The sequence below is a fragment of the Monodon monoceros genome, unplaced genomic scaffold (genome assembly GCF_005190385.1).
Source record: "Monodon monoceros isolate NGI ecotype Baffin Bay Population unplaced genomic scaffold, NGI_Narwhal_1 Super_Scaffold_18, whole genome shotgun sequence".
In the NCBI taxonomy this organism is placed as follows: domain Eukaryota; kingdom Metazoa; phylum Chordata; class Mammalia; order Artiodactyla; family Monodontidae; genus Monodon; species Monodon monoceros.
The window spans coordinates 29,757,859-29,777,734 of record NW_021703774.1 but is presented as its reverse complement, the minus strand read 5'-3'; the positions used below and the strand labels follow the sequence as shown (position 1 = coordinate 29,777,734).

Genomic DNA, 19,876 nt, shown 5'->3' with positions numbered 1-19,876 from the left:
AATAAGAAGGGCTAAACCAAATAAAATGAAACAGCACAGCAAGAAACTAAAGACTGAGCCCACTTGTAATGGGGTGGTCTATAACCTTGAGAGATGGATTATATCTCTCAGGTTACCGGGGGAGTATGGGAAGTTATTCCAGCACCTTGAATCATACCTTGAAACCTTAGCACTGCTTGGAAAGCATCTTTACATCAACTATGCCCTTCCCACATGCACAAACACATGCACGTTTCACAAGGCAAAGAATTAAGACCCAGGCAGATTGTCCAAACCAACCAGCTAGTAATGATAAGCAAAGTCGGAACCGGGGACTTCGGATTAGTCCAATGTACTTTTTACTCTGTAAGGGCTTAAGTGGCTATTTAAACACTCTTGAGATTGCAGCAAATGCCACTGCTTTTAACAACTTACAAAGCAAACTGAGAAACTGCCATTTTTGTCTTAGTTTGTGGAACTACTTTTTAATAAAATAGTAGAAACAAATATTTTGAATCTGTTGTAAAAATTTTAACCACAATTCTCTTTCTTCCTTCACACAGTCCTAAATCTGTCAGTTATTAAATATCCACTAAATCAGCCAGGTGATACGTTAGTTTCTCTAGGGACACAAGGGAAACCAGAATCAGATCGTCTTCTTACAGAGCCAAAAAGATGAAAAAAAAAAAAAAATAAGCACACATGCAAGCAGTATCTGCAGCTGGAATCAATGGTTCCCTCCTTCAGTTTACTTAACATACAGAAGCGTTTTGCTTTGGAACCAAACTTCCCAGGGACTTTCCTCTTTCTGCTTTTTAACTTGTGACTATATAAACTACTAAGCCTGTAATCTTAAAAAAAACATTTATAATCATTTTTAATGTAAAGAGCTGGAAGTTTCGTGGAGAGAAAATAAGATGCTTTATTGCTTGCATAATGTTTACACGTTTGTAAAACACTTCTACGTGTGTAATCATATACAATTGTCACAATAATCCTCTGAAGTGGCTACTCCTAGCACCTCCATATGTGAGGAAAAAGAGGCTCAGGGAGTTTAAAAGATTCCCTAAGTTCACAAAGCCACAGAAGTGTGGCCCACTGCCTTGAAGACACGGGCTACGAGGCCCATATTCCAACCCAGTAGGGAAGTCACCTGCTATAGTTTGTAAAACACAGGATTTGGGGTTACACAGACTTGATTTCAAATCCTGACACCACCATTTTCTATCTGTGTGATCTTGGGCCAAGTCTTTACCCTCTCTGGGCCTCATTCCCCTAATATGTAGAATTAGCGAACAGTACCCCCTCATAGGACTGTTATGAAAATCAAATAAAATCACACATGGGAAACAGTGTGTTCTCAAAGCATTCACCTTCCCTTGTCTGCCTTTATCTACCCATTGTTCACCTCCTCTGCCTCCTTTCCTTGCACCACCCTTAGTTCAAACACACTTGCTTTTTTTCTTGCCTGGACTGGGCAGGTCTCCCTTGCTCAACGGTGAGGAGTTTAACAATCATTTGATGTAGTGTGTTTCACACAGAGTGTATTTCCATAGCAAGAATTAGCCCATAGGTAAATGAGGGAATTATGTCAGACCAACATAGAAGCCCCATAGGTTCATGCACAATATTTCTTAGCACACTACGTTTTGTGCCACCACAATACAACAGCCAAACACAAAGTATACACATAGTGGGTGCAGCAAGCACTGGAGGAATGTAGCACTGCTCACATGACCCATTCTTCCTCTTGGCTCAGTCTGGCTAAATGCTGGGTTTCAAAAGGGTTTTATTGCACATTTCTCTCATATATTTGTACAAAACAAACAAGCAAACACTAGATAAGGAGCCAGAACCATTTCATGGTAAGCCTGTCACTGCCCCTCTACCTGCAAATTCTGCTGCTAATGTCCCTCTGTCCCTGTTTTCATAATTCAGCAGACAATACTTCCTTATATACTCTTCCATCAAGCCACCCTCGCCTGTATTTTCTAAAGGTAAAGTCTTGTATTACTGTGTTATTTCTTTACTTATAGGGAAGTTAGCGTGTTTTTATAGACATGCTAGAAGTTTTAATAAGATTTTTTTGGTTATTGCTTAATTATAACATTAAATGTTTTGGTGGTTAAAACATTTTGAGTGATCTATTCCAATTCTATTTCCTTCAAAATGCCAGTTATTTTTAGTGTGTGATTTTTGCAGAGTGTGGGGCTTTTTTAGTGGAACTTATTATGCCACAGCAGAAATGTCTATATTTTACTTTGTTGTGTGGTATTTCTGATATACTCAGGCACCACAGATTGATGGAATAGATGGTATAAATAAATTGTTTTCATTGCACTTACTTGACTCTCTTTGTTAAAATTCAACTCAGCACCTCATCTGCATGGTTAAGAATGTACAATTTCCCACGAAGATGCTACCAAGAAGGGTAATTCTTTTTCATAAATATGCTCAACAAAATGCTTATAAAATTTTTTATAAGCATAAAATAAGGCTCATATATAGTGTTCAAATAAATTTAGGCAGTACTGGCCTAGCTCCACAACTTTAAGTAGCTTGTGTTTTAGTATGTAAAATGATTCAATTTTCAAATCAGCTAAAAAGACATTGCAAGAAGAGCATCTTCAGCTATAAAATCTGTCATATGAGTAATTTCTAAGGTAAAGAAATAAATTCAAAAATTTTTAAAGTGTTTACTCTTATACCTAGCATACTTAATTGGCAATAAAATGAAACATACGGGGTTTTTTGTTTGTTTTTTTAATTTAATTTTATTTATTTATTTTTGGCTGCGTTGGGTCTTCGTTGCTGTGCGTGGGCTTTCTCTAGTTGCTGCGAGTGGGGGCTGCTCTTCATTGCGGTGCAGGGGCTTCTCACTGTGGTAACTTCTCCTGTTGCAGAGCACAAGTTCTAGGCGCGCAGGCTTCAGTAGTTGCGGTTCGCGGGCTTTGTTGCTCCGCAGCATATGGGATCTTCCTGGACCAGGGATCGAACCCCTGTCCCCTGCATTGGCAGGCGAATTCTTAACCACTGCACCACCAGGGAAGCCCAAACATATGGTTTTAATGTGCATTTATTTTTTGACATGGGAAAATAACCTTTCCAGGCCTTGGTATCCTCATAGGAAAACAAGAATTTTTTAAAAATTGAGTAAGGGACCTCCCTGGTGATCCTGTGCTAAAGAATCAACCTTACAATGCAGGGGATACGGGTTGGATCCCTGGTCAGGGAACTAAGATCCCATATGCTGCAGGGCAACTAAGCCCGCATGCCACAACTACTGAGCTAGAGAGCCTGAGTGCTGCAAACTACAGAGCCCACACGCTCTAGAAGCTGCGCGCCACAACTACAAGAGCCCATGTGCCCTGGAGCCTGCACGCCATAACTAGAGAGAAAACCCACATGCCACAACTAGAGAAGAGAAAAACCTGCACACCACAACTAAGGAGAAGCTCGCCTGCCACAACAAAAGATTCAGCATGCCTCAATGAAGATCCGGTGTGCCCCAACTAAGACCCAATGCGACCCAAAATAAATTAAATAAATAAATAAATAATAAACAAATATTTAAAAATAATAAATAATAAAAAGTTTAATAAGTGCACCATCAATTTTATGAGGTTTTACACATACACGTATATATATATACAAGAAATTAACTGTAAAACTGTTGATCCTCCAATCTTGGGATTGTAAAGTGCTCTGATAAAGAATATATGATTGTCATCACTGATTCTTTACCCCCTGACACTTCTAGCAAAATTACCTAGCACAAAACAATTGTTCAGTAAATATTTACTAAATTAAATTGAACTATTTACATAATTAATGCGGCAGAATTTCTCAATTATATTATTTAAAAGAAACTAGATTTATTCCTAGAAAGCAAATAGGCTGCTCTTAAAATAAAACAAGAAACGTATATTTCAAAAGAAAAAAAAAACTTTTTCCCTATTACTATCTTGCAGATTAAAAATAAAAGGTTTTGGATGTCGTTGTTAAGTTGGTTAGAATTTGATTTGGTCGCAAGTAACAGAAAATCCAAATCATAGTATCTTAAAGAAGACATAAAGATGGCAATAAAACTACTCTGTATGATATTATAATGATGGATACATGTCGTTATGTATTTGCTCAAACCACAGAAGGTACAACGTCAACAGTGAACCCTAAGGTAACCTATGAACTTTGGGTGATTATGATGCATCAGTATAGGTTTATCTTTGGTAAAAATCTACCACTCTGATGAGTAATGTTGATAATAAGGTTGGTTATGTAGGGTAGGGATTATATGGGAAATCTCTGTACCTTCCTCTCAATTTTGTTGTAAACCTAAAACTGCTCTAAAAAAATCTTTAAAAAATATAGAAGAAGAATTCTTAATTTTTAATTTTTCTCTAACATAGAATTATGTAGGCAGGTCAGGTTTGTATGCTGACTCTATAATCATCAGGGACCCAGGTTCATTCCCTTTTGTTGTTCTGCCATCCATAACTCTCAGCTTCTACCTCCTGGCCAAGATGACTGCATTCTAGCCAGGAAGAGTAAGAAAAGGAAAAAAGAAAGGTATACTCCCTTTCTTTAAGGGCACTTCCCCGATACTATATACACCCCTTCTGTTTACATCTCATTGGCCAGAATATATCAAATGGCCATGCCTAGCTGCCTGGGAGCCTGAGAAATGCAATCGTTATTCTAGTGGCCATGTACCTAGATGAAAATGCAGAGTGCTATTACTACAGAAGAAGAGGAAAAGAAATATCAAGGACAGAGGGGTTTACCACAGTTTTATAAAGTGATAATGAGCTTTGAGTCAAACAAATCAATAGGGTACAAGTCAAACAAATCATAGTGTACAAGTAAGTTAATTAGTTTCTAGTAAACTTTCAGAGTAAGACAGCAATGAGGAATGCTAGAACACATTTCCAAAAGATAAAGTCCTTTCGATTGAAGCCATTGAAAGTCTCATCCCAAATGACCTATACGAAGACATCTTCAAAGCAGTTAATCAGTTCAAATCAGTTAAAAGAAATGTTATGAAAAGAATATACAACTGCATAAAAACAAGATTTAAGATGAAAAGAGAAATTCATTTGAAATTATCTTTCTATACTAATCTAAATGAATAGCAACTTTTCTGGTTAAAATCAATTATATCTCTATTCTTACCTTAAGAATAGAATGAGTGCTCTATATTCACTAACATTTTCCAAACATAAATGTACTAAAAATAAAAGAATGGAAAGACTAAATAAAAGTCAAGGAAAGACAATAAATATTCTAATTTGAGAGAGTCTGGAATATTCTTTAAAACATTTTACAAGATTCTTTAAGAGATGTAGACTGCCTGTCCCATCCCAGTAGCCCCAAAAGCAGTTACTTCATAGATTCAAAACAAATAAAACTGAATTCATTTTTAAATGTGCTATTATTTTTAATTTTTTTATTCATTAAGCTTCATCACAGTTAAAGTGAAACCTCCATAATTGACTCTTTTGGAGGTTTCACTTTAACTGTAAACTTGGAAGCTAAGGATAGAAAGGACTTTAAAGACCTCCCCATTATTAAAAAGGTAGCTCAGAAATCCAAACAAAAATAACAGAATTTTGGTTAGACATAAATCTAAGTGGTCATGTAGTTCATAGGTCAAACCATTCCTAACTGCAATCAAATCTCTTTAAAAGTTCACAAAATCTCCAAAGAAGATATGAAAATAGCCAATAAGCAAAAGATGCTCAATCATTTGGGAAATGCAAATCAAAACCACAAAGAGATGTCACTTCATACCCATTAGTATAACTACTATCAAAAATAACGAGTGTTAGTGAGAATGTGAAGAAGTTGTAACCTTTGTGCACTGCTGGTACGAATGTAAAATAGTGTAGCCACTATGAAAAACAACATGGTGGTTCCTCAAAAAATTAGAAATACGATAACCATATGATCCAGCAATTCCGATTCTGGGAATTAAAAGCATGGACTCGAACAGATATTTATACACCAATGTTCATTGCAGCATTAGCACAACAGTCAAAGGTGGAAGTAACCCAAATGCCCATCCATGTATGAAAGGATAAACAAAATGTGGTATATACATCCAATGGAGTATTTTTCAGCCTTAAAAAGGAAGAAAATTCTGACACATGCTATAACATGGGTGCACCTTGAGGAAATTATACTAAGTGAAATAAGCCAGTCACAAAAGAACAAATACTGTATAATTCCACCTTTATGAGGTACAAAGAGTAGTGAAATTCATAGAGACAGAGTAGAAGGGTGATTGTCAGGGGTTGAGGGAGAGGAGAATGGGGAACTGCTGTTTAATGGGTACAGAGTTTCAGCTTGGGAAGATGAAAAAAGTTCTGGAGATGGATGGTGGTGAGAGTTGCAGAACACTGTGAATGTACTTTATGCCACTGAACTATACATGTAAAACTGTTTAAAATGGTAAATTTTATGTTAGATGTATTTTACCACAAAGAAAAAAGAAAAAGAAAGAATGATAGACCCATTTGAGTAATATGAAAAAAATGATAAAGCTCATGGAGTAAAATATGCCATTATTTTAAGGACCTAGGACAAATTATCATTTTATTTACCTTTATTTTACCTTTATCTTCCTTAAAAGTACTTATACACACTAAAGAATTTATATCTTAAATGATATATTTTCTGAGATTTGCTTCAAAATAACCAACTGGGGGAAATCCGAAGTGAGGAAGCATAAATGAAACCAGATCAACCAGCGGTTAAGAATTGTTGACACGATGTGATGGGTACATGAAGATTCTTTATATTATTTTTCTCTACTTTTGTATTTGTTTGAATTGTGTATGATGAAAAATTTTTAATATTTATTGTACATTTACCATATGAAACAGCTTTAAACAAAACCATCAAGAGCCAATGAAGAGCAGCAAATTCTAAATTCTAAAATATGTATAAGAAAGACAAATTTTAAAGGGAAATCCTCCTTATATGTCATCACTTCCACTTACAGAGAAATCCTTTGGGGGCAGCATTTATAGGTAATAGTTAACATATATTAAATGTTTCCTACTTATCCAAGCTTTACATGCACTATTTATAATAACTTATCATTATTATTATTACTATCTCCATTTTTCAGAGGAGGAAACTGGGACTCAAAGAGGCAAAGTAATTTCATTCAAGTTCACAAGTATTAAGTAAATTTTAAGTCTATGGAAGGAGACATTTGGTTTTCTAAGGAATAAGATCAACACTCTTGCCTCCTCTGTCTCCATAAATCTCTGAAGACTTTCAACATTAGCTTAGCTCAATTTAGTTCATTTATTGAGTACTTACTAAGTGTCAGAAGCTGGGCACTTTGGGCACTGTGCTAAGCACTCAGAACTGCAAACAGAAGATACATATCAACATAATATTTATTTCAGAAACCAGATGACCCAATATAAATAAATTTTCCTAACACCCAGTTCTTCCCTTTTCACAGCAGTAATCACTCTATGATAAGTTGTCTGACATCTGTCCTCACCACTGTAAAATAAGCTCAGTGAGGGCTCAAACCCTATCTATCTAGACCACAACTCTATCCCCAATGCCCACACAAGGCTCAATCAGAGCTGAGGCTCAATGTATGTATGGTGTACAGAACTGAATTTTGAGTGCGCTGTCCATTCACTAACTTAAATGGAAGCAACACAGTGAAGAGGCAAGAATACGGTCTTTGGATCAAGCATTCATTCATTTATTTACCCATTGATTCATGTGCTTAGGCACTCAATATTCAGAAACACCTATTATGTGCCATTTTTCTAGGTGCTGGGAACACAGCACTGAAAAATAGGAGTCTCCACCCTCGTGGAGCTCACCAGCTCTGTTACTAATTCCTGAGTAATCTTGGGCAGTCACTTAGTCTGCATAAGTCACTTTCAGCTTTCTTATTAGAAAAACAGGATGCTAATAATCAACGTGCAACATATTTTAAGGAAATCAGGTAATACAGATAAAAGCCTTGACACTCAATAAATAACAACTATTCTAATTAACAATAAACCAAAAGTCAAAATACTAAATATAAAACAGAGCAAGTGACAAATGGCATTAATTTCCAGAGGAAATGCAACTAAAAAAAGTTCAGCAAGAGAAATATTATTAATAATATGTTCTATGTGTACTTAATTTTCTTCAAAATGCTTTGGTATACATCATTTTAAATATTAAAGGTGAAAATTTTCCCTAGATTTCTGTACTAGAGAAAAACTTTCTACTGAACCAGTTTGCCTAACGTTCAAAAGCTTCTGTGTGGCCAAAGATGGTTATGTAGATTTATATTGGTCTTGACATCTTCCAGCAATGACCAAATGGGGGAAAGCATGTTAGCTGGACTTCTACATGACCTACAGCCATGGGGACACTCAGCAAGCAGGGAAGACTTGGCAAGGAGAGTTTTGAAAAGTTTATTCTTGCAAGGAACCTCAGTAACTTCCACAATTCCCAAAAAGAGTCTGTATTACCTGTCAATCACTCTCAGTCAAACATTCTCACTTATACTTCATCTTTCCAATGATTCTGTAAAGTAGTCTCCAGGAGAAGTTAACACACTTGCCCAAACTTACACAGCCAGTTGGGGGCAGAGCAGGAATTCACATCTAGCCCTTCTGACTCGGAGACTATGTCACTCCGTCATGAACTACTACTTTCCCTAGACTACTGCCTTCCTTTCAACATTCTGAGACATATGAAAGAGAAGTGAGCTTAAAAACAATGGATTTCTTTATAACCCAATTTTAAACTCTGAACAAGGATTCCAACCACTTTAAATCCCTTTTACCCAGGGCTTCTGGTTTTCCCTCAGTCTTATTAGGAATTGGAATGGCTATGATGCATGTCTGAGACACCATAAGATAGAAATTAATTGGAATACTTTCAACATCAGCAAATCATCTGAGATGCTGCGAGTGCACTTCCTGGAATATTCATGGCATATGCAGACTTTAGTCTTACTGAAAGACAGCCCCTATCATCTGACCTCTGGAGGGCCAGCCTCTGCAGACAACTTAAAGTCTCCATAGGATGAAAAATAACAAAACATCAACCCTTGGTGTCATTTATTATAATATCTCCTAATATCTCCTTAGCAAACCATGGTCCTCCTTTAAAACCTTACATCTGTATTATTATTTTAAAAAATTGTTTGTTGGGCCCTACTTTGTTGCAAGCACTGCATGCCAAGTCTCAAGCTAAGTCTAGCATTTTCTTTTATCTCTTCTCTTGGGTTTGATGCTGTTTTTCCAAAGGTCTTTATTCCATAATCACTATGCTATCAAATATAATAGCCACTAGCCACAGGGGGCTATTTAAATTTAAATTATAATTAATTAAAATTAAATATAATTTATAATTCAAGTCCTTGGTCACATCAGCCACATTTCAAGCGTTCAACTACCCTCTGTGGCTAGTAGCTACTATACTGGACAGTACACAGAATACTTCCATCAAGATAGAAAGCTCTATTGGACAGTGTTGCCACAGAGCATCAAATTCTGGGTTTTCATCAGCCTAGAACTTCCAGTCAGGATCAAATCAAAGACAGAACTACTACCAGGGTAGGTCAGTCAGTCTAGTTCCCAATCTTATCATTCCTGGGGCTCCAAATGCTAAACTATAGTTGAAGGGAAAAGGGAATCTAGTAATCTATTTATAATGGGTGATTAAATATCCTGGAATAATCCATAGATGCCACAGAGTGACCAGGATGCTGATTTCTTACTGAAACTGAACTACAAACACAAGACTTACTGCATTTATTTTAAGAGACACACACACACCACAGAAAGACAAATAAAGACTTGAATTCAACCTGTGTGACCTTAGACAAATCATGTTACTTACTTCTCTGATCTTAAATTTCATAATCTGCAAAATTAAAAAGTAGATAAATTCTTAGTTTCCTTTTACCTCTGAAATTCCAGAATGCAAAGGTTTTATTGAGTTTACATAATACCTAAGTAACTATGCAGACTTCAAAGATATATTAGATAATAATTCAAAGGGCTTATTAAAAATAGAAGAAGCTAGCTATATTGAACTAATAACATAAGACAGGACACTCATTGTGTCATAAAATGGTATTACCAAATCATCTTACAGAATCTGCCTTTTTAACTACCAGAAAGACATGACTGGAAGTGGTTAAAATGTTCACATTTTCACCTTTATCAAAAAATATAGCAACATATTGGACCCCATGGAACATACAAGGTGTTTCATTAAATAAATAGTAATAAGAATAGTTATTAGAATTATAATATATAATGTAACTATTATATATTATAAATTATGTTATAATTATAATTGTATAATTATTATTATAGCATTTTTGAGACATTCATTGAGGGTCTAACATAGGCTACCTCATTTTATCATCAAACAGCTCTATGAAGGAAATGTTTCCTTATTTTTTGGCATTTTATACATAAGGAAACTGAAATGAAAGGAGTTAGGTTGCTAAGCCACAACTGCAGAGCTAAACAATGGCAGAGCCATGACTTAAAACCAAAACCGCCCAACTGCAATGCACATGCTTCTACTTCAGCACACTGACTCCTTAAGAAAATTTTACTTGCTAATCACCAGAAAGGACCTAACATAAGAAGGCTTCTAGACTATTCTTAAGAACCCAGCTAGAACAAAGCTGCCATTTTCCTACATATTTTTCCGGAAGACAGAACAACTTCTCTCCCTGGATAGGCCCCTCAGTCAAAATTTTTTCTAGCCTAGGCCAGGTGGCAATTTTAATGGAGCTGAAATAACCTTCATGATTGTCTATTAGAGTTCCAATGTCCTGAGACCTTTGTTAATTGAATTAGACACAAGACAAAGGGAATTAAAAAGAGGGAAAGTTAAATTTTCATATTGCCTTGGGCAAATGGCAGAGAAATGGGTCTTTTTTTCCCTAAGGAACTGCATACCCACATTCACATTTACAATTATTTTATAATTAGATTGATATCTTGTAAGATAGAAGCCTCTGTAACTGACATTCAAATGCCTCCTTTTCACAGCTATGAAAGGGGGAGCAAGGGCCAACTACTTGTGTTGCTTGTTTTCCACAATATCGTTTTCAAGGAGACTTAATATTTATTAAGTCACTAAACTATCCAAATCCAAAATATTTTCATATTCTCTGCAGTGATCACATTCCATCAACCATACTACTGAAATATACCCTGCTTTCCATCACTCAATAGAGCCACAAAGGCTATTATAAGGCAATAAAATTACTTCACAGCTTCTCCTTTCTACATCTGCACTTTCCTCTGATCCATTAGATTTGGGGAGGTTGGAGGTGAGAAACGGAAATAAAATTCAGGCCACAAATTCTTAACTTAATCCCACAAATAGTACTGATAAGCAACAACTGGTGAGGAAAAAGCTCCACCATGAAAGGCTTTCTTGCTCTGAACTCAAGTTAATTATTACCCAAAATTCAACATTAAATTATTACTCATAAAATGTCTCTATCTACTTCTCAGAAGTATCATAGATGGTGGTCCTATCCTATCTCAGGATGCATTTGTGTCACTGAGGGAAAAACAGGTCTGCATTTGATTCAAACAGATTAAATTCATATTTATAGTAGACAACATCCTTTAGTCTAGGAAGGTGCTTTCAAATAATGCATATAGAAGAAACTCCATTTTGGAATTTTTTAGAAATGGAATCTTTCTGATGCCCGCCTCCCATCTGAGCCCCTAATTTAGAAATCTGAGGGGACTAAATGCCTTCTGTGATTATCCATTTGCAAACATTCCTTCCTTTTCTAACAGGCCTTTCTCTGGTCATCACTTAGAAATATTCTTTACTGTACTAACATGTAGCTGCACCCTATACCCAGACAGATCAAGATAACTAAGGTTCAAAAATGTCAAAGGCTATTTTTCATAATGGAGTTCGAGGAGGGAGGAATGTGACACCTTCAAGGTTGACCACACTGGACAATCCTGAAGTGACAAATGCACTGAGTTAGTGCCAAAAATGTCAGCTAACTCACCCCTAAGAAACTAGTGATGTCTGTGACTAAATCTTTTCCAAAGAAGAAAACTAGTCACTCCCCTCTCTTGCAGATATATCTGTTTTCACAGAACAGACTTACTTCAGAAAAAGCTTTCAAAGGCAATGTCTAGGTCAAGCCAATCAGCAGAGGTCATCTTCCTACTGGGCTGATAGCTCCCATTACACCTTTATGTAAGAAAGGCCAGTGGTCCCATCTTACTCTGCAAAAAACAGAGCAGTCTTAATCTTTCAAGACTAACCTTTTGCCACTACCACAATATAATACCGAGTTTAAAAGCACCTGAATGTCTGTGTATAACAGGTACTCAAACAAGATGGTACCTGCTCTCATCTCCAAAAGACATCATTTTCTCTTTCACAACTAAAATGAGCAGCATCTCAGGGAAAATTACATCTTCACCTTAGGTCTTTTTTAAAAATATTTATTTATTTATTTGGCTGCATGGGGTCTCAGTTGCGGCACATGGGATCTTTAGTTGCGGCATGCAGTACCTAGTTCTCTGACCAGGGATCAAACCTGGGCCCTCTGCATTGGGAGTACAGAGTCTTAACCGCTGGGCCACCAGGGAAGTCCCCACTTAAGTCGTTTTTGAAAAGTGAAAAGAAGAAGCAAACGGAATGAGAGTGACTAGATGGAAAATGAAGAGAGAGGAGGGGAAGAGAGAATGGGTAAGGGAAAAGGTGGGGGGGAGGGGAGAGGTATAGTGAACTTTATAGGTTTGCTATTTCCAAAATATGTGTTCATTCCACTAAAACAGTGAATGAGGAAAATATTTTCATTTTCTTTTCTGACAACCGGAAGATAAACTGTTGCTGCAATAATAACAGAAATTATTGGTCATTTTGAGCATTCTTGCTAGTAAGAAGCCAGCATTCCAGCCAATATGAAATATTGGCCCCAAGGTGCCCTAGAAATTTTGCTTTTCAAATGCAGGAACGTCAGCTTCTGGACAAAAAGTGATGTATACTGTCTAGTGGGCAGCATGCTGGCCAGACACCAAATTTAGAATGTGTCTCCTTGTAACCCTGGGTTCTAGCTCAGCGATCCTTTACAGCCAGTACCACCCCCAGGAATGAGAGTTTTACCCAAAGCAGACCAAGAATGACAGTAGTGTTTGAGTTCTGAGTTTTCACCTCTACATACATTTCACCTCACTACATTTCAAGAAGCTAGTCTGAATCCAAGGTGAGTTGGAGCTAGGTGGGTCTCTTCTTAAAGAAGTTGATTATTTCTATTCCATTCTAGTTAAGGTCTATCTGAAGGGAGCTTAGGAAACCCCAGAAATAAAAGTGGTTAAGCTTCACATTTTATAAACTTTTGAATGTTTTCAAATACATAAAATAACATAACCACACTAACTTAATCACTTGCTTGTAAAAAAAAGCAGCATTATAAATTGAAAAATTTGTAAGGAAAATATTTTGTCCATATGGATTTTTTTAATGTACCTCTTATATCAAATGAAGCCTACAGAGAGCCCTCACATTAAGCCAAAAAGGTACTGGCAAATATCCGATACTGATTTGCAGGTACCAACCCTGATTGTGAGGCAGTGTTGAGACAGGCTGGGACCTGGGACCCTTTGCTGCAGTGATTGCACCTGGATGAACGTCTCCTGCAGCAACAGAATACAAAGAAACTATAAGGGACTAAAAATAACTGTGTGCATGTGCAGCTGGGGCAAATTATGAACAAGATACAAAAAGACCAAAAACCCAACTGCCACTTATGAGGCGTTCAGAGCAAAAGCAGGGTGCTGTGCATGATCCCTGCACCCAGCACCACCAAGGGAGTGGGCAGACCACCCAAGCCATACCTCCAGTCCAGCCTCCTGGACCCGCCCCTACCCTCACCCCATTTAAGGGACCAGCTCACCCTCCACTCAGGCAGCAAGCAAGGGGAACTGTTCCTTGTTTTCAACCCCTGTGCTGCAGTGGGCATCCCAATAAACCCTTGCCTGAATTTCTCATCTGGCCTCTTATCAATTTCTACTGATTAAGGAGTCCAAGAACCCTGGTCGGTATCAGTGTTACTAATGCCTGTAGCCCTCACTATGGCAGCACTCACTCTGCCTGGAGGATCATAGTTCTACCCACTGAAAATACATTTTTCCTGAACATAGCTAAGGAATTCTCCATGGAAAAAAGATCCCTGGAACTTTCCCATTATTTTGAGGAATTCCAATAATCCATATGAGGATAATCATAATGGAGAGACATCAGATGAACACAAGAAATTCACAAATTCCAGCTCTTTTCTGTGCACCACACTTTGACAACCATTCACTGTTTTCTCTGCCGCACAAGAATATTCCTAAACCTCATTCATAATCTACCAAGAAAAAATGGAAACAGCACATGCATATCTTTAGTAGGTATAAACCATCAGAATCCTGGGCAGTAAACAAGAGGTGGCTTGCAGGGAGGGGAAGTGGTGAGAACACAGAACCCATTTTAAGAACTGTGTTTCAACAGTGAACTAGAAGTGGAAAATTGGCATGAATCAATAAAACAGCAATTTCTCTAACTATTCTCTTCACTGATACTAAGCAATGCACCGTGAGGCTGAAGCTCTTTCCTAACCTTTGACTGACTTCATGATTAATAAGCATTTGTAACAAGTCGCTTATTCTTTCATGCAGGTTGAGCAGTTGACATATGGAGTCAACCTACTCCTTTCCTTTTTACCCCTCTCCAACTATTCTGCTGTTCTTCACATTAAAATCTGGTCTCTACTGAGAAGATATTAAATGTCAAAGCCCACATAAGATACAAAAAACAGAGGTAAAATGGTCACATAACATCATGTTGTATGTCTGCCTACAGACATGGACCATTTGACTTGGTAACCAGCAAATGCTAACCAAGAACAACTGTGTTTATTTATACAAATTATCTGGTATTTCTTTATATATTATTATTTATATCACAAACAAAAAGATATATGTTCAGAGAATAAAAGGATAGACAGGCAATGCATAAGTAACCATTATGAGTAAAATTTACTGGTGTCAACTTTTTTCCAACAATGATTTATCAGGGAAATCTTTTCTAGAAATAAATTGTATGTGTCATTACCCTAAACAAAAAGCTAGGAAAAGGAGGGCAAAGAAGTAGCACAAGCAGTTCCAACCTTACCCAACAGAATACAAATGCTTAAAAGAAATGAGGCATTACATTCTCTCCCTGAAGTTATCATAACCTGTTAATTTATAAGTAGCCCTAACGGCAATTTGATGCTAAACAACAATTTATAGAGTGTTTCAAAATTAGCAATATGAAGCTTAGGTACACTAAATAATCCAATAACTATCTATAAAACTCCTAGCCTCATTTTTCACATATTCTCATGATAACTGACTAAATGAGACACAGACTGATGTCATATTAAGTTTATTTCTAATCAAGATTAACTGTTAGGTGTCCAATCAATTCAGCCCCTGATCTTTTAATAGGGAAACAGAGAATATAGTGTTTGACCTAACAAAAATAGCTAACTACTGATAATTTTACAGAAGTCCAACTTTCGACATTGCACAAACCTATAAGGTAGAATTTACAATTCTCACATCCTGCATATTACAATATTCAGTCATACAAAACAATAAAGAATATTATAACTTCTTTAAAAAACACGTAACTGCCCCTAAGATAGTTCTTCTCAGAACCACATCTATACAGAATGGGCAAATATCCAGTAATTTAAATCAGTGTAGGAAAATAATAGTAATAACTTAGGCTCAAGTGGATTATTTTCTTGATTTATCCAGTTGGGATGTTTTAAGACTAAAATAGGCAATTTTTTTTCCCTGTGGGAAAAAAGTTTTACTGTGCTATCCCAGACCCACAAAAGTGCATTCATAGGTACACAATACACTACGGTCTACAAGGCTAGCATTGACAGGATGTCCATGAATATTCACATCAAAGCAATAAAAAGATTTCCTCAAACACATATCATCACCACCTCTTAATCATCCTGGCTCACACAGAAGGAGAGTTTTCATTTAGTATAGGTCAAGGTGGAAAGCTTTTCATCTTTATTCATAACCAGTTCTGATCCTCTAGCAAACTCATCCTAGACTCTTCAATGTGCTCACACTAATCAAAATGTTTAACAATTTCCTTCATTTCGAGGTCTGGGTTCCTTTTTACCATTGCTAGTGTTAACTAAAGAAATCTTGCCCCATAAGCACTACAGATAATATGCTAAAGAAAAAAAATCCCAGCATAAAAAGCAATAGAAACAAATGGTACAGAAGTTAAATAAAAAATACTGCTTCCTTAATTTTAGGAAGATTGCTGACTATAACCAGAATGAACTTACCTAAGCAACCACTCTGAAGCATATACAATATTCAAATACACCTTTATTATGGTGGCTTTAAAGCTAAGATTTAACCAAAAAAAAACTGGAATTGTTTAGTTAAAAGCAAAATTATTAAACCACCCATACATCCACAGCCACATTCACTCTTGCCCCAGAATTGCAAAGTAGTCTATTTTCATTTCTAAAATGTTATACATTTATATAATCATTATAACCTAAATGCTTAGAAGGAGTATAAGAAAAAGCTTCTAAAATCTATTACAGATGCTATAAAATCATGTATGTAACAAACAAAATATGTGGGATGTCCAAACTTGCTGCTATTGCTGACTGTGGATTAATCTATGTAAGATCACCAGGGAAAGTGTGAGAACACAGTATGAGTAGCCTCATTTACTTCACTGTGTCTCTACACATATGCATTACTTGAGAATGTCAGGTCATCCTCAAGTGTAATGTGCAGTCACTGGGGATTTGGAGAATCCATAAGGCCACAAAATTGATCTGAGGGAAAAATCCAGGAAGCCAGAAGTTTCCCTTTTTCCACGAAAGTGAAGAAATCCTTACCTTTCTGTACACCAGCATGTTGGGTGATTCATCTGCCACCCCATTGCTGGTCTGCCCATAATTATTCCCCTGGGCCATGTCACCACACACGTGGTCCACTCTTAGATACAAGTATTATCACTCCTCCCTGCAAGAGTCAGAGAGACATCAGTGAGATCCTAATGGTAGTACTTAAGAAGGTTGACTTTTTTTTTTTTTTTGCGATACGCGGGCCTCTCACTGCTGTGGTCCGGAGCTTGTGTTGAGGGGCACAGGCTCCGGACGCGCAGGCTCAATGGCCATGGCTCACGGACCCAGCCGCTCCCGCGGCATGTGGGATCTTCCCGGACCGGGGCACGAACTCGTGTCCCGTACATCGGCAGGTGGACTCTCAACCACTGCGCCACCAGGGAAGCCCTTAAGAAGGTTGACTCTTGATTCATCTTCCCCATCCACAGCACCCATCCCACAATGGAGCATGCTTAAATGCTGGGGCTGGCTTGCAAGAAATAGCACAGAAATAGATTTAAAAAAAAAAACAAAAAACTGAATTTACACCTACAGTACTCCCAGGGAATTATAAGTAAGAAATGAATGACAATCTTTTAGTTAAAATAGTCATTTGACTATGGTTTTAATTGACTTGATTTTCTGGGTACTCATTTTTTAAAGTGTTTAAGGCTCACTGAAAAAAAAAAAAAACCACCGTTACCATTTCCATCCTATGAGTTCTCTTCTCTCCCAATACTGCATCTCCACAGTATCTTCGGTGTTTTCCCCGAATGGGCAGAAAGGCAACACCCTGTGGCAGCACACTTTCTCCCAGGTGTCTGGCTAGTTTCCCGCATGCAGGCGCATCAGAGAGGCCCATTCCCCGAGCCATTCTCCAGTCATGTGTTTCGTCTTCATTCCCCTAGGTCTCCCGCACAGAGTCAGGGAGCTTCTCCGACTCTCACCTGCCTGCACTGCCGGCCACTGGCTCCTCTCCCCTCGGCCCACTCGGCTTCGGAAGTCACGGCGTAACCCTGCCCAACCTTTGCAAGAAGGCATCAGAAGGTGTCCCGGAAACAAGACCAGGTGGGAGGTCGGCCCTTTAGGCAATTACCTGGGTCACCGTGAGCAGCACCTAACTGCGGAAGCCTCAGAGTGACCAGACACTGAGGGGAAAACAAGCAAGCCCAGCTCGCCTGCTTGGCTCTCACGGCGGCAGCAAATGGCAGGCGAGCCCAAGCCGCGCGCGGGAGCCGGGCCAGCGGCAGTGTCAGCCCCGAAGACCGGGTCGCGGGGCTCCGGGGCGCCGCCTCCCCCCAACCCCAACCCCCAGCCACGTACCTTCTCCTGAAGGTCGCGGCCCGAGGCGCCTTCTTCCCGGCGGCTGGGTGCGGCGTTGTCAGCGCGCGGCCAGCTTCATCACCTCCGCGCGGGCACAGGGCTCTGACGGCCCGCGCTCCGCCGCTCCCTCCTTCGCTTCGCTTTGCTCCCGGGCTCTCGGACCACGAGCGCGCGCGGGACCGAGACGCCCGGCCCGTGCGCGCGACTGGGGAGGGAGGAGGGGACTGTCACGTGGGACCCGGCGTCCGTAGGTGCTGGCTAGGGGGCGGGGCTCGGCTCCGCGCGGCCTCGCGGCCCCTCCGGCCCCGCCGCCCCACAGTCTCCTCTGTGGGAAGCTGCCGCCCTGCCCCCAGCGCGCGCAGCCCGGGCCCTTGCACACCCGGCCCGGCGGTGTGCGCGCCGCTGAAGGCCTGGCGATGGGAGTGTAAGCCGGAGAACAGGAAGGGCGATGGGTAGGTGGGTGGATGGATGGAGGCATGCAGGAATGGATGGAGCCCCTTGCAGCCGGCAGTTTCGTCACGTGCCTGATGACTTCGCTGACTGTGCGAGCGAAGCAGATGATTGTTCATCGTTATGCTTAAATAACGAGAGTAGAGAGATATTGAGACATCCTAGGAGTGAAGGAAATGTCCAGGATCAAATGAGTCATTCAGCCCATTTGCCTGCGACTTTCACAGCTTCCTCCTAAGTTAGAGAAACGGGAAATGATCTGGAGGCTGCCAACTCGAGGGGAACATCTTGCCACCTGTTAAAATGAAGGCACATCCCCAATATCTGGTTTCTCTCTCTGACAGATGGTGCTCAGAGGAACTTTCACCCACTTACTCTCAACCTCCAGCAGTTTTCAAAGAAGGTGTGGGGTGCTGATCCTCCATAATTATTCTTCAGGTTGCTGTCACTAATTCTTCTGTAAGGATTAGAGCCACATTAAGAAGAAAAATCACTTGTGTCCCAGTTATAGTAAAAGGAATTTGTGTGTCTGGCTTTCAGGGGCAGGGTTGTGAAGTTATAAATACCTGAAGTTTTCCTTCCACAGCTGGGCCAGGTGTGGTGGAGAGACAGAAAATAATCAAGCCAGCCCCTCCTAACATCCTAGGTAAGAATAGAACTTACCCCTGGTCAGGACAACTGTTCAAAGCAAACCCAGGGGCCATGTGCACCAGTGCATTTCCCCCGTCCCACCCAGGTCCTGTCAGGTTTCACTCAGGGAACAAATATTTATTCAACCTATCCTCTGTTCTAAATACTACAGGGCAAAGATTACTAGCCCAAACTACATTTACACACACCCTAGTCTGGCCCATCTCCCACTCTTCCCCAATTCCCAAACTGTTTCCATGGTGTGCTCTGGAAATTGTGATCCTTTTCAGCAAAATTGCCATTTTTTCAAATTCTCTATATATGTCCTTAACCTTCTTACCATAGCCAAAAACTACCTCTTCCCCTTCGGCCCCTCTCTCTTCCCCTTCACTCAGTCAACTCCGGGAAGTTGTCATGAACTGGATTAATAAGTTTGGAAAGAATAACTGGGCATATTCACTCAGTTTGAACATTTTTCTCTTAAGGAGGAACTACCTGAAACAAGCAGTCATTCTCCTTCACATGTCGAGGTAGAGGTTCTGTCCC

The 19,876-nt window shown here is 39.2% G+C and overlaps 1 protein-coding gene across 5 annotated transcripts in view; it reads right to left on the bottom strand.

Annotated features, from left to right (window-relative positions):
• Window positions 1-18,394, bottom strand: part of RGS7 (regulator of G protein signaling 7) — a 601,845-nt gene extending 583,451 nt beyond the window's left edge. For 4 of the 5 annotated variants that reach the window (XM_029227539.1, XM_029227543.1, XM_029227541.1 and 1 more), the window contains exons 1-2: window positions 18,251-18,394; window positions 16,940-17,066 (exon numbers count right to left, since the gene is read on the bottom strand). In XM_029227539.1, coding sequence (XP_029083372.1) covers window positions 16,940-17,017 — 78 coding nt within the window. In that variant the 5' untranslated portion in view covers window positions 17,018-17,066; window positions 18,251-18,394. Of the gene's footprint in view, window positions 1-16,939; window positions 17,067-17,630; window positions 17,925-18,250 lie in introns of those variants that run through there. The other variant, XM_029227540.1, reaches the window with a different exon arrangement.
• Window positions 18,395-19,876: the final 1,482 nt, after the last annotated feature.